The sequence below is a fragment of the Orcinus orca genome, chromosome 6, assembly GCF_937001465.1.
Source record: "Orcinus orca chromosome 6, mOrcOrc1.1, whole genome shotgun sequence".
Taxonomy (NCBI): domain Eukaryota; kingdom Metazoa; phylum Chordata; class Mammalia; order Artiodactyla; family Delphinidae; genus Orcinus; species Orcinus orca.
This window is the reverse complement of record NC_064564.1, coordinates 115,880,721-115,894,902: the sequence shown is the minus strand read 5'-3', so window position 1 is coordinate 115,894,902 and position 14,182 is coordinate 115,880,721. Positions and strand designations below refer to the sequence as shown.

The 14,182-nt window shown below is 55.7% G+C and overlaps 1 protein-coding gene across 9 annotated transcripts in view; it reads left to right on the top strand.

Moving 5' to 3' along the window:
- RAPGEF1 (Rap guanine nucleotide exchange factor 1) overlaps positions 1-14,182 on the top strand; it is a 139,185-nt gene that overhangs the window by 106,224 nt on the left and 18,779 nt on the right. For 6 of the 9 annotated variants that reach the window (XM_049711416.1, XM_049711415.1, XM_049711412.1 and 3 more), the window contains 2 exons: positions 10,477-10,749; positions 13,357-13,445. In XM_049711416.1, the coding sequence (XP_049567373.1) occupies positions 10,477-10,749; positions 13,357-13,445 (362 nt within the window). The remainder of the gene's footprint in view (positions 1-10,476; positions 10,750-13,356; positions 13,446-14,182) is intronic. The other 3 variants (XM_049711419.1, XM_049711418.1, XM_049711417.1) reach the window with 1 other exon arrangement.

Genomic DNA, 14,182 nt, shown 5'->3' with positions numbered 1-14,182 from the left:
GCTAAGAAAGGTGCTTTATTTCACTTAAAGGAAAGTCCCTCCAGGCCTCAAGAGCTGTTAGTAATGGCCTAAATGTATGCAACACTTGACATTTGAAATGCTGAAACCCCGGAGAAATGATTTAGTGTAATACCAGCGTATTCTTCGCATATTCTCTGCTACGTTCTAAGATGAGCCCCAGACAGAAGGGCTTTGACATGCTCTCAGAGCAGCCCTTTATTCCCGAATGTCCCTGGGCCTGTGTCGTCAGTCCAGCATGGAATTCCCAAGGGCCGCCTCATAGGAATACAGCAGGTGCCAGATCTGAAGACACCGCACACAGTTCTTGGTCCAGTGACCTGTTACTTCTGCCGTGTAACAGGAAGATCGAAAACCTTGCCAAGGGAATTGTAGAGCAGTACACCTGCATTGTTCAATGTAAAATGAAGTAGGTGCTGAAAAAGCATTCTTGTTCCCTCTTCCCAGGATCCCAGGATAAGTTTAATTCAATAAGCACAGAGCCTCTCCTAGTGCGGGTCAGGCAGCAAGAAGGATCCAGAGCGAGTAGGATGTCCCCGTCATCCTTGAGAAGCCCTTGCAATTGAGTAGGCAGAATAAGTTGGGCATAAAAGAGACTCCAGCCCGGGCAGAGTGTGAGTAACAGCGTGAGAGTCGCAGATGGTCTGTGGAGCCAGGACAGTGCCAGGCGGCGCTTCGTGGGGAAGGGGCGCTTGAGTGGTGGTGTGAAGGACAGTTAGGATTTCAGGGAGATAAAGGTCAGGGAAGTCTAGTCAAAGTTGTTCCACACCGAGGGCCCTGCCTGAAGATGAGGCCGGGAAGGCCTGGCATACATTCTGGAAGGAAGATTGTCTCAAGTATAAGCACGCAGGACTGAGGTCCTGGGTGAGTGGGCTGGAGGGTAGTGACAGTAGCCAGCCCTTCCACGTGTCCTGCCCCTTACCCCAGACCAGCTGCTCCCCGAGCTGCCTTGTGGGTGCGGCCCTCCGGGTCTCAGGCCAGTCTTGAGCTCTTTCCCCACTTGTGTGCCAGACACGTTCCTGCTCCCGTTCCTGCCTGGCGCCCACCCTCCTCTTCGCGGTCTCCAGCTGGGTCTGCTTAGCCCCCCCGTCCACAGACTCCCTGTCCTTCCCGCCACGCGCTGTGATCCTAGGAGACACGCAGCCGGACTGACGTGTGGTGTCCAGGGTATTAAGACCAGTTTGATAGGAGAAGGCGTTCAGGGAAACGATGAGTGACCGTGAGACCAGAATGACGCGGAGAGCTAGGCGCAGCCTCCCCCGGGCTGGGAGGCCGACGCCCTCGTTCCTGTTCTGACTGTGCTGGGCCTTGCAATGGGCCTGCCCCTCGGTGACACTGGTAAGGGTTTGAGTGGCGGGCCCTCCTAGAAACAGCTCTCAGACGTGGTGCTGGCGTCTGCTCCTGTCCCTGGATTCTCCTCCATCACTTGTACCCCCTGGGCTGCCTGCCCTGTTCTCACTGCGGCCCAGCCCGTGCTGGCTGCCCGCCTTCCACCTCCACCCGCTTCTCGTCCCTCCAGCACCAGCCCTTCCCCCCCTCACCCTGAAGTCCCACGTGCCGTCTCCTCACCATCTCCCTCCTCTGGCTTACGTTTTCTGTCATTCTGAACCCTAGTGGTGCCAATCTTGAAAGTTTTGGGTTGGGTCCATATTCACCTTACCTTTGACCAAGGTGTTACTGAGAGTCTGTCAGTAACCGTTGGGGTTGCCAGTGCCCTCCAGGTATTGCAACGGCGACATTAGAAAGCTCCGCCGTCTCCTGAACTATTTTCTGGTACATCCTTTCTTTGCCAACCGATATTTACTATCACCAAGAGATCTATCTGGATGCTAGGAATCTGCTGAAATACTTTCTTTACCATCTTGGCTTCCGAAATGATTCTGGAGAAGTAAAACTACTAGAAGACCCAGGTTTTAAGAAGAACTTCGGAAATACCCGTAATAACTGTCATCTGTTTTTAAAAATCTTTCGGGTAACAGAGTCAAGGGTGTGTCATGTTGAGGACTTCAGTTTAAAGGGGGGAGATGTGTGGAGCTGCTGACAGTGACTCTCTGAGGGCTGGGCGCAGGCTCTCGTGCCGCAGCACGCGTGTCCTTCAGGGCCCAGCCGGGGGAGACTCGCTCTGTCCGGCCCCCTCCTCGACCTCCCGTCACAGGCATCCCGGAGACCGGGGCACTCTGACAGGTCTGGAGGCCAGACGGGGAAGGGGGAGGAGGCGGGAAAGAAGAGACGACGGAGCCGGGTGAGAAAGGGATTGTGGGCCGGAGTCACGAGTGGGCCGGCCGCTCAGCACGTCACAGCACAGCGTGTGCCCTCCTGCTGGGAAAAATGTGTTCCTGCCTCCCGTGCCTGCCTCTTGTTTCTTCCTGCTGCCACCTTCTCCTTATGGCTTCCTGCCCTGCTTAGAGAGAACTCACTCTGAGAGAAGAGGGCGTGTCTGTGGGCAGCACTGGGGCCCAGGGACGGGCAGGTGTGTCCCCGAGCTGACCTCTCCTGGGGGCCGTTGTGCCGTCGGCCTGCCCGACTCTGTGGGCTTTCCTGGAGAGCAGCCCCGGTGCCATCAGCATCGGGCAAGCCAGGGCCATGATGCCGCCCGCCAGAGAGTCTCTGCGGGTGCCTCTGCGGCTCGCTGCGGCCCAGGCAACCCGGGGGCCACTCAGGTGCCCGGAAGCCATGGACTCTCAGGCTCTGCCCCATTTTGGGGGGCCTCACCACGGAGCGTAGTGGGCAGGTGCTGGTGTCTCCTCGCTAGACTCTGGGCCCCCTGGGATTAGGGATCCACCCCCGCCATACGCCTGCCTCGCGGGATGGGCCAAAGCCCTCGGCCCCCCGTCCCGGTGATTTCTGTGCGTGTTCCCCCATCCACTGAGTTGACCAGGTGAGAACTGAGCTCATCGTGTCCCCCCAGCCCCACGTACGCGCCTCGTTTTCACGGGACACGTGCACACCCAGTCACCAAGCCCTGTGGCCCGTCCCGTTGCCCACCCCACGCTGGTCCTTCTCTCCACCCCATCGCCGCCCCCGGTGTGGCCACCGTGGCCTCCTTTCCAGCCTTGCCGCCACAGCCGGCCGCCCTCCTTCCCCGCAAAGCAGCACAGGCAGACCAAAGTGTCACCCCGTCCCCGCAGGGCCAGGCCGCCCACCTGTCCCGGGCCCCGCCTTCCCTCCGCTTTCTCCTGCCCCCCTCCCACCCCACCCCTGGGCTTCTCTCCTCTGTCCCGGCCCTTTCCCACTCCCCCAGTCCCTTCCCCACCAGGCTTTGTCCTTACTTGCTGCATGGACCTGAGCGTGCCACCCCAGCTCCGCTTCCTCCTCTGTCACTGGGGGCGTGAAGTTGTCAGGAGGATTAAAGGGAAAACACACATAAAGAGCATAACGTAGTGCAAGATGCCCGCCGGCATCAGTAAAAAGGGAGGAATTAACACAGTGCTGCCGCGTTGGGTGGTTTTTCTTTCTTCTGCAGGGCTCAGGCTCTCTTTCTCTGCAAGTAGGGATTGGGCTTTTTATGTTCTTGGACTTTGTACCTGGGTCAGGGCCCAGCAGCAAGTCGCAGGTGCTCTGTGACGCTGACCTGACTAGGAGCGGTGACAGGGAGGCGTCCAGCTCTCCCCCACCCCACCATCCCGGCCGTCTTTCCCTGCTTCCGAGCATTTCATCAGAACAACCTGAGCGGACTCATCACGGGAGAGGCTCTCCGTTCCCACGAATCAGAGGCACTGATCCCAGGCTGTGGCCGAGAACCCTCTTTCTTCCTCTTTTTCCTTCTCTGCTGACCCAGGAGGCCCTGGCTGCTGGCTCTCTGGCCCGAGAGACTCACAGGCACTTCTTGTCTGCTGGGCCCTTGAAATATGATTTGGCTTCTCCGGGAAGTTCACCCTGTGCTTTTCCGCCCTTCCTCAACGAGCCGGGGTGCTTGTGTGGCCATCGCTTCCCCGAAGTGTGACGCCCGAGTTCACTGCCCCTCCGAGCCTAGACACAGCTTTGAGGCAGGAGGCACAGGCAGCCAAGCACCCACCAGGTTTCTGCTGCCCACAGGGGAGCGGAGAAGCCCGGCTCTGTGCCGAGCCCCCACCCTGGAGGAGATGGTCACCGCCTGAGTCCAGGAGTGAGCCTAGCGCACCTGCTGTGGACAGCAAGGGCCGAGCGAGGAGGCGGGACTGGTCGTAGCCCAGAAGCAGGACCGGGGCTTGGGGATCCTTGCCCCAGGGGCTCGCAGCAGCAGCCACTCCACCCAGCTGTTTCTGCCCCTCCTTCTGAAGGCTCCCAGACTCTGTTGTTGGCGCTCACGGCATTGTGGATGGTCAGCGCCCGCAGGCTGCTTCACACACAGGAACTTCCCTGCAGCCCCTCACTGCACGTGTACGTCTGACTCAGTCCGTGACAGTCGACTGGTCGGGTACCAAAAGGAGCCCCTGGTCCTCGTGAAGGTCCTGTGTGATGTGAACCCAAAGGGTGCTGTTCCTACACTGACAGTTGCCTTTACATTCATGTTTTCAAGCTGCTTGTCGACTTGTCAAAGGCCCTTCCTTCCTGCTTTGTGATGGAATGTTTACCCCTGTTCTGGAGATGGAGGCACCAGAATAGAGAAACTGAACCATTTGATCAGAGTTTTAAGTCAGAGCTAAGGTTAGAATCCAGATTCCCACCCTGTGAAATACAGTGTCAAGTTGACATTTATGAATTGCTTAATGGCCAGTAAGCATTGAGACCCGATGAGGCTGAGTAGAAAGAAAAGCCCGTGCACGGGCTGGACGTTGAGAGGCGTGCTTTTGTCCTTTGTGTTCTGACACAGAGTGTAGCTACAGGCTCTAAATAGTGCTAAAGATAAGTATAAATTAGAGCCCTTGTCGTGCTGTTTAAATCCAAACTGAGTACAAAGTAGTTGAGTCAGATTTCTAGAACTAAGTTCAGTCCATTTTGGAATCTCTACTAAATTTTCTTATGGAGAGTTGATGTTATTAAGGTTAATATTTAATGAATATGCAGAGCATCCTGAAACGTATTGGAGGTCCTCACAAGAATGTACTTAGCCACGAAACCGTGGGCCGAAAGCGTAGTGCTTTCGAGGAAGGTCTTGTGATTCAGCTTGCAAAAATATGGAACATGAGAAGAAACAGTAAATTTCTACTTACATCTGTCCTAAAATTCTCCTGAGCAAAACATTTTTGTTCTTTTAAATCCTTTGTTATAAAATTACAGATTAGAATTTTGAAATGAGTTTAAAACATAGACTCCACCAAGAATTTTATTCAAAAAGAGAGAAGGTATTTTTTGAATCCAGCATGAAGCTGATGTTGCCTTTCTTGGGTGAGCTGAGCGCTGTCTCATTGTTCACATGATGGGACCAACAACAGTGTCTGTCCTCGCCTTGAGCAGAGAAATCGCAAGTGCAGAAGGTTGTGGCCTTGGCCTTAGAATCTGCCTCTTGGCTTCGGAAACTCATCTTTGGACATTATCTAACATGTAGTTGTTATAAATTAACAAGTGCATCAAAGATGGAAGTTCCCTCTGGACCTAGGATAGACCCAAAGGATGACTTTCATAAACACGTAATTAACTAGGACCAGGAAGGAGAGAGAAGACGAGCAGTCTTCCAGCCAGTTTGCCACATGGAGTGACAAGGACCGTTATCAAGAATCCTTCCTGGTGACCTAGGAGTGATCACGTCCCATCTAAGAACCAAATCTGATGTGGTTCTTTCCAGGAGATTCCTCCCCAGGAAATCATGGACATGTGTGTTTTGCAGCGGCTAAAAGCTTTACTTCCTTCCAAGAGAAATAACTGACACCCATATCGTGTCAACACTCGCAGGCCCTGGTTGAAAGAAGCATCCTCAGAGCCCAGGACTGGCCCTGGGCTGTGGTTCCCACTGGCTCTCCATAGGGGAAGGAAGCCCACACCACCCTAGAAAAGCACCTTCCCATGAATATGTTTTCTCACAAATGATGGATAAAAATTTAAGCCCCCAAACAAGCTGACCAGTAGCTTATCTGTTTTGCTAAGTAGCGTCCAAAAACACTGAAGTCATAAGCCTTGTTTGAGCCAAGAGGATACAGTAATGATTGATCTCTGGAATTCTCTATACTTCCAAACACTTGCCCGCAACAATACGTCCATTCACTCCGATGAGCGCGTTTTCCCCATGATCGGTAGAGCTGAACGTTCTCCAGAGCTTGCAGCCCAAGTCACCGTGGAGTAGCTGTACCAGTCAAGGTCCTCTGGCCTGTGGCTCCAGCTCTCAGCTGCTGGCTCGCTGGCTGCCCCCTCTGGCTCCCCCAGCTTTCTGCTAATCAATGGAAATGGAACGTCTGTCATATTGAGGAATCAGAATTTTTCATGTGAAGATCTGCTTTCCTGTTTTCTTGCCAACACAACACAGGGCCTGTCCCTAGTCGTTTTTCATGCCAGGATATGATGGAAAGGAAGTGACCCTGAAAACTGGTGCCTGGCCGGCTTCGGGTGGCTTTGCTTTTTAGCATGTGACTGGCCACACATCACATCAGCCTCCCTCATCCTTTACACCCAGAAGACTCTCTCCGCGGTTCTTTCAGGTGTATGTTTTCAAAAGAGTGGGGTGCTAGCTCCTGTGTCTCCCACGAGGGCAGATCTTTTCGCTGCGTCCCCGGCTGCTATATCAAGCCGTGGCTCACTGCCTTTTGCAGGCTGGTCACCCCTCAGGAGGTCTCCGAGTGGAGTGAGCCGGCAGGATTCTGCAGCGCTGCGGGACCGTGCGCTTAGGGCCTGTCACGTGCCCAGGGCACTCCCTGAGTGTGAGATGGCTGCCCCAGCGCCGTCTCTGCAGAGCCGAGCCATGTGTTACTAGGTACGTGGCTTTCCCATGTAGCCCGTTTCTCCATCCCTGTAATAAGGATCCTAACAGCAGCACTTCGTGTGGAGTAAACGAGGTGATTCGGGTAAAACCTTTAACACCTCACCTGACCAGCAAGGAAGCATTCTGTAAGAATAGCTGTCATCGTCATCGTCACCATCATCATCATGAGATGGTTCTTGCCGGCGCTTTGATTGTGTGATCAGGGCTGGTGTGGAGGCCAGGTGCGCCCCCCTTCTGACTGCTCTCCTCCCCAGCACCTTGCACCAGCAATCCTAGATCTTCTGCAGAGATCTGCCGTCTCCAGACAGGCAGCCCTCACATCATAACTCCTCCTCGGCCCAAACAGCCTTACTCTGGCTATAAATAAAAATCCCTGCCGCGGAGCGCAGCAGCAAAGCCGGGCACCAGCCAGACCCTAAGATAATCTCCAGGCTGTGGTGCAGGGGTGTTTCTGCTCAGCGGCCAGCCCTGCTTTCTCCCTGCCCGTGTGAATAAATATGATCTTAAAGGGCCTGGAAACATTTCTCTGGGGAGTCAGTGGAGACCGGGCTTGTTGACCGTGGTATGGGAATGAGTGTGCAGGGCCGCCGGAGGGACCGCGTCTCCCCGCCCACTGGAAGGTGATTTTCCGGCTTGGCTCCTGTCCCAGCGGGACTGCATAGCTTGAATACCAGAGCTGCTGCAGCCTTGTTGCGGAGGGCGGCCTGGACGCTTTGTCCGAGAGACGGGCATCTTCCTTCCCTTTTCCTTGGTGGCTGCCCGCTCCCCTGCAGTCCGCACCCTTGGTGGCCCCCCCGCTTCGGACCCGCACCTGCACAGCGAGGGAAGCTTGTCCACTACTGTCCACACCCGCAGTCGATGCTCTGCTGAGTCAGGTGATAGTCTAGGCACTTTAGTTAATAACATTAGAATCTATTCCTAAGTATTCCCTCATTCGGTAAATACGTATTGAATTAATTAATTAAATGCCTTGGCTGTTTTTAGAGGAGTTCCTGAGGGTATTTTGGAGGGCAGGAGAGGCTAGCAGACATTGGTGGCTTGTCACACAGCGGGACTTACGGGGCGTCTCAGTAAATCCACACAGAGACCCTGTAAGAGGAGAACTGTTGTTTTCATCCCCATTTTAAAGAGGAAGTGACTGAGGCTCGAGAACTTACTTCACCTGCCCAAGGTCACACAGGCAGAGAGAGAGCCCAGGACCCAAGCCCAGGTCTGTGTGACTTGAGAACGTGCCCTCTAGGCAATTCTTCCGCCTCCCAGAAAAGGCCCCGCCCTGCGTGTGCGTGTAAGCGGGTGCTTGGTTACTGCGGGGCTCACTTGAGTGCTCAACACACTTACATGGGGCGTGGACAAGAGGGGGCGCCAGTGAGGACGTGTCGGGACTCCAGAGTTGGCATTTGCCTCACTTCGTTCGGGCTGCTGTAGCAAGATACCAAAGCCTGGATGGCTTATAATAACAAGTCTATTTCTCACAGTTTTGGAGGCTGGAAGTCCAAGATCAGGGTGCCAGCATGGTTAGGTGAGGGCCCTCTTCCTGGTCACAGATTTTTCGTGGCATCCCCCTGGAGCCTCTTCTGTGGCACAGATCCCATCATCCCTGGGGGTTAGGATTTCAACATAAGAATTTGGGGGGACTCAGACACCCTGACCGTAGCGGCATTGACCATGAATCGTAAACTAGACGGAGTCACGGCCGAGGGAGAGGCATCTGTTAGCATATCTCACAGCAGCACCTGCGTGCTGGGAGTGAGCATCCCACAGGCCCGGGGACCGGGCTCCTGCGTGAGAGAGGCCTCAGCCACTGCCCAAAACAGGCTGGCCTCCCAGGACCGGGCCGTCCCATCCCTCCATCCCTTGGCTGGTGCATTTCACTCAAGGTCTTCTCTGCGCACCTTGCCAGCCAGTGAGAGAGCCTCACTGTGAGCGGAGCATCCTCCAGAGGTGAAATGGAGAGTCCCCAAAGCCAAACCCGTCACCCCTCTGCCATCCCCAGCAAGGCCAGGCCTGGATGGCTGCCCTGAGAGGCCAGGTGAAGCATGGTACCTGCCGGGGGAGGGCACCGTGGATGCTCAGGCCCCACAGCCCTCGGTGGGGAGAGCAGCCGAGCCAGGGGTCCACCACCCCCAGCTTCTCTCAAAAGAAGGGATGTGGACGAATCAGAACTGGTAGGAATCTAAGCCTTCGGTGTCGGTACAGCACTTCCACTAATTCACCTGCCTGTGTCCAAGGGTCGGCCTTGAGTTTGTAAGTTAGATGGGGAATGAAATGTGTAAAGATGAGTCGGTTCCCAGGCAGTATCCTGGGTCTGATATAAACCAGCAGCCAGTGGGGCTCATGGGGTGAGAGGGCCTTGGCCTCACCAAGGAGGGGGGAGGAGCTCTAGGCTGATCCGCACAGCCTAGGAGGGCAGGGCGGGCAGCAGGGGGACAGAGGGAGGCTGTGCCTGTCCCTTGAGTGGCAGCAGCTCTCGGTCCAGTTAACCTGTAAGCACGTAGCTTCGCAAAAACACTTAAGGGTAGAGTGGCTTTGACCTCTGGCTAGTTTAAAACTTCATTTCTTCTTCCTCCTTCTTGGCCGTGGGTTTCAGAAATCCTGAATTTTGTACCAAAATGCAAAGGACACTTGAGTGAGCAGTGTGCATGTTTGTGCTGGGTGGGCTGTTGTCAAGTTCCAGCACCTGTGGTGGGAGTGAGCCTGGCAGGGACTTCAGATTCAGGCCCTGCCTCACTCTTCTCCACGTTTGGCAGGTGTCGGCAGACCCTTTGCAGGACATGATGACACTATGGGATTCTTGTCCCAAAGCTCGTCCATCTGTCCTGCCGCAGCAGAGCCCAGGCCCGAGTGCGCTCACGGGCTCTAAGGAGCTGTGGGCATCTGCTGTCGCGCCCCAGCCTGACCTCGGGCTTTTCTCTCACAATGAGAATCTCAAAGAGCGTAGCCTGGCGGTTCTAAGGTAGCGTCAGAGGCATTGCACTTCATTTGTTACAAAAAGAAAGAAAAAAGTTTAGGCAGAAAGGGAGATGAATTCAGAAATTTTTAGCATTTTGGTAGCACAGTTCTTTCAACCATTTTTTAAGGCTTATGCCCTTCCCTTCCAAAAGGATTTGAAGTGATTACAACATTTAAAAGGCTGCAGTGTTTGACTTCCAAGGAATAAAATGAGAGAGATTCAACCAAAAAACTCAAAATAAGTAAACATGACCAGGTGTCTGACTGCACGCACTGAATTTAGCACCAGGTTCCTGGAAGGACAAGAGGCATAGATGGGGTTGCGAGGGTTTCATTTTCTGACAAAGAGGACGGGACCCCCATACGGTGGGGGGAGGCTTGCTCTCCTTTGGGGGTACCCGCATCCTGCCCCTGAGGACAGGGTAGACACTGCCCCTTAGACACTGAGGACAGCACTGGTCAGTCTTCAGGCCCTTCTCAAGGGACCCGTGCCAGGGTGGGGGGACCTCGGGCCAGAGGAGCACGGGGGTGGTTTGGCCTGAGTGGTGGTCCTGGTTAGAATGACTGTGAACGGCCTGTCACGGCTCAGCTGAGTTAATCTAATTACTTTTTCTTTTGTCTGTTTTCTTCTTCCCATCCTCTCGTGTTCGTGTCTGTGTTCCACTCTGACTCTGTAGTATAAATCTGTGTTTAGGTCCTACTCCCAGGATTTCGTGCCTCACAGCCAAGCTTCCATCCAGCCTTTCCTCCCGTCTACCTCCTCTTCCTCTCCACATTTCCCACCTGTCCACCAGTCTCAGAGCTCTGACTTAGCGGTGCCAACCGTAGCCAGTCCGCCTCCCAGCACCCTGGACGGGCCTCTTTCATCTTCTCAGGAGAGCAGCTTTCATGGGAACACTGTCTGCCTTCCTTCCGAAACCTCTTTCACTGACTCGCCCCAGACGCCTTCGGTGAGAACTCAACACACACACGCCTCCCCGTGGGGCTGCGCCTTCTGAAAAAGCCTCCGCCCTCACGAGCGGTCAAGTCTGTTGCTGGCGTGGGCCCAGTCACGGCGTGGCTGGACTGAGGGGTGCACAGGTCACCAGGTGAAATCGTAGCCCGTCTGTTTCCTTCTCTGCAAAGTTCCCATCAAACTAGGGATCTGATTTTCCACAAATGGGTTAGTGACCATTTAGAGACAACAGGTTGTCATAAGCATAAGATAGCAAATGCTACTGGTTTTCTGTGTGATTGGTTGTTTCTAGAGGAAGGTGCAGAGATCTCCGACAGCTCAGAAGGCAGTTGCGTGTTTAGTTGCCGAGGTGCTGAGGGTGGAGGGCCTCTTTGCTGTGCTGCGAGATGGGCCGCAGCGCTTCATCCGGGCACAGGGAAGTGCTGCCATGCGCGTGGGCGGGGACACGACAGGCAGAGGGGCAGAGCAAGTGCAGGCACGTGCAGCCAGCGCTGCAGCGTGGAGCTGTCTTGATGTGTTGCCTCCCTCTCTCCATGTTTGGCCCCAGCACGGCAGAGTGGGGAGGTGTACACCTCCACCAGGACAGCCTGAGTGGCCCTTGACGCCTTTGGGGAAGCTCCAGCAGGAAACATGGGTCCCCTCTGACAGAGGCAGGAGGTGGCAGAAGCAGCTTTGTTCCCCGACCCTGGGAAGGCATCCCCGGAGAACAGAGGGCACGCCACCGCCGCCGTCCTCTCCTCCGGTCAGGGCCAGCCCCGTGGCGGGGGGCCGTCACATGTGCGTTCCCTCTCGTCCTGTCTCCCCCAGAGCGAACGCGCCAGTGAGGGTGAATCCGTCAGTCTGTATGCCTCTGGCCAGAGCAGCGAGGAGTAAGTAACCGCGGGCTGCCTCGTGCCCGCGGCCTAGCCTGGCAGGGGTCGGGCCCTGCTTCTGTCTGGCTGAGCCTCCCGGTCACCAGCAGCCATCCTGCGTGAGACCTCAGCCACTGCCCGAGCCAGGGGCCGGCTCGGCTCCGCGGGGAGAGGACAGGGCTTCCAGCGGAGCCTCCTTTGCTTTCGCTTCCGCGGTGTGCTGCTCCTCCAGCCTGGCCGGTGGGCCGTCTGGGGATCACGGGAGCAGCCTGGCCTTGGTCCTGGCCACGTGTCCGGTTGCTCTCAGGGATTTCTTTCTACCCCATCTTCTGGTGTTGGGGCCCGTCTTCTGTCCCTCTCCCAGAGGCAGGGACTCCTCTCTCCCACACTGAGCCTTCCAAGCCAACATCCCCCTCCCACCCAGCAAGCTCCAGGCCTACAGTCCCTGCTTCAAGGAACCTGGTGACTCCACCAGGCCTCCCTCCTGTCGTGGTTGCCCTTGTTTTACTGCCCTCCCAGCGCCAGACGGTCAAGGTACAGTGGTTCTGTTAAGCAGTCAGCTTTCCAGGGTTTGCTGCAGCAACACCTGAGCAACTGCAAAACCTTCGAAACGAACCCTCCCACCGTCCCGGGTGGGGGGCCGGGTCCCTGGAGGGGGCACCGTGAGGACTCCGCCCTCCTCAGGGGCCAGCTCAAGGGGCCCAGTCCATTAAAAGCGTGCTCACTCTCTTTAGGATGGCCCCCTAAGGGGGCCCCCAGAGCACCTAGATATCCACGTGAGGCAAGCCGCACTTCAGGTATTAGCATGTTGTAGAACACTGTGGAATTTTCACTCCAGTGGGTTCAGCCCCCTCCTTGGGAGGTAAGCTGTTTGTCGCCTGGTGTTCCCACCTCACCTGTCCCCTCTGGTGACCTCCCCCACCATCATCCAATTCAGCCTCTGCACACGGAGTCCATTCCAGGCTGGCCTTCCAGAGCTCTCCCTCCACCTGTGACCCCATGAGGTGCTGCAGTGTCCTCTATGAGGACGTGCTGCTTCTTCATACTCCCCCCACCCCACCCCGTTCTCTGTTGTGGCCTCAGTGGCAGACCAGGGATGCCGGGGGGCCGTGTCGTCATTGAGTGGGTGGGCCCAGGTTCCTAGAAAGAAGCAAGGCTGCTGGAGGATGGAGGGACTGCCTTTGTGCACTCGAGCAGCTAGGCCCTTGGGAAGCATAGCTGTGGTGCTGAGGGCGTGCTGTGACTGGGAAGCTGGCGGAGGCCTGCTGCACACCTGCAGGGCATAGCGGGCAGGGCCACAGTCTTCCAGCTCAGGGGGTCTGGGGCCGGGCCCTTCACTTCCCACAGCCTCTTTTTCTTTGTGTGACCGGTATGGTGATGTCGGCCAGCAGGTAGGGTGTTGGTCAGGGCCAGGTGAGGAAAGGCACGCGCAGCGCCTCGCGGAGCTTGGCCGAGTGGTAGCTCCTGCGATGGTCCTTTCTTCCAGCAGGTGGTCGGGATGGCTTCCTCTAGGTCGGCAGCTGACAAAGGTTATAAGTAGTGGTGCTTTTCACTCTCCCCAGAGGAAAGATGCTAGTCTGAAGAGGGCCTGTGCTTCCTTTGTAATGGACCGCGGTCACGGTTGACGTGTTTACATCTCAAGTTCCTTAGGAACTTGCACTCAAAAGCCACTTGCAGGCAGGAATGCTGGGAAGCAGAGCAGCCCAGCGGGGGGCACCTGTCACACACCCAGCACTGCCTTCTCTTTTCAGGAATCACCAGCTTCGAAGGACGGACATCCCAGAGATGCCTCGTCAGCCGGCAGTGCACCTGGGAAGGAAAGCAGGGACGGCGGGGACAGGTAGGAAGTTACCCACGTGGAGCCGGGTGCCCTGAAAGCATCACGTCTGCCCGCCCAGTGAGAGCTGCCCCAGCTGCCCCTGCGGCAAGCACGCCAGGCCTGCTGGGGCTGTATGTTTACACTTGCGCTGAGCCAGATGTGTTTTTTACAAAGTGAAGGTTTGTAGCAACCCTGCATCAAGCAAGTCCGTAGGCGTCACCTTTCCAACAGCATTTGTTCGCTTCATGTATCTGGTAATTCTCCCAGGATTTCAAATTTTTTCATTATTACTATATTTGTTATGACAGTCGGTGATCTTTGAGGTTATGATTGTGATTGGGGGCACCACAAACCATGCCCATATAAGATGGCAAACAATCGATAAACATCGTGTGTGTTCTGACTGCTCTACCAAATGGCTGCTCCCCCATCTCCCTCCCTCTCAGGCCTCCCTGTTCCCTGAGTATTGAAGTTAGGCTAGTTAATAACCGCACAATGGCCCCTAAGTGTTCAAGCGAAAGGAAGAGTCACACATCTCTCACATTTGTTTTTTGTCTGCATTGGGTCTTCGTTACTGCATGCGGGCTTTCTCTAGTTGTGGCGAGCGGGGACTACTCTTTGTTGCAGTGGGTGGGTTTCTCATTGCCGTGGCATCTCGTTGCGGAGCGTGGGCTCTAGGCACACAGGCTTCAGCAGTTGCAGCACGTGGGCTCTAGAGCTCAGGCTCAGTAGTTGTGGTGCACGGGCTTAGTTGCTCA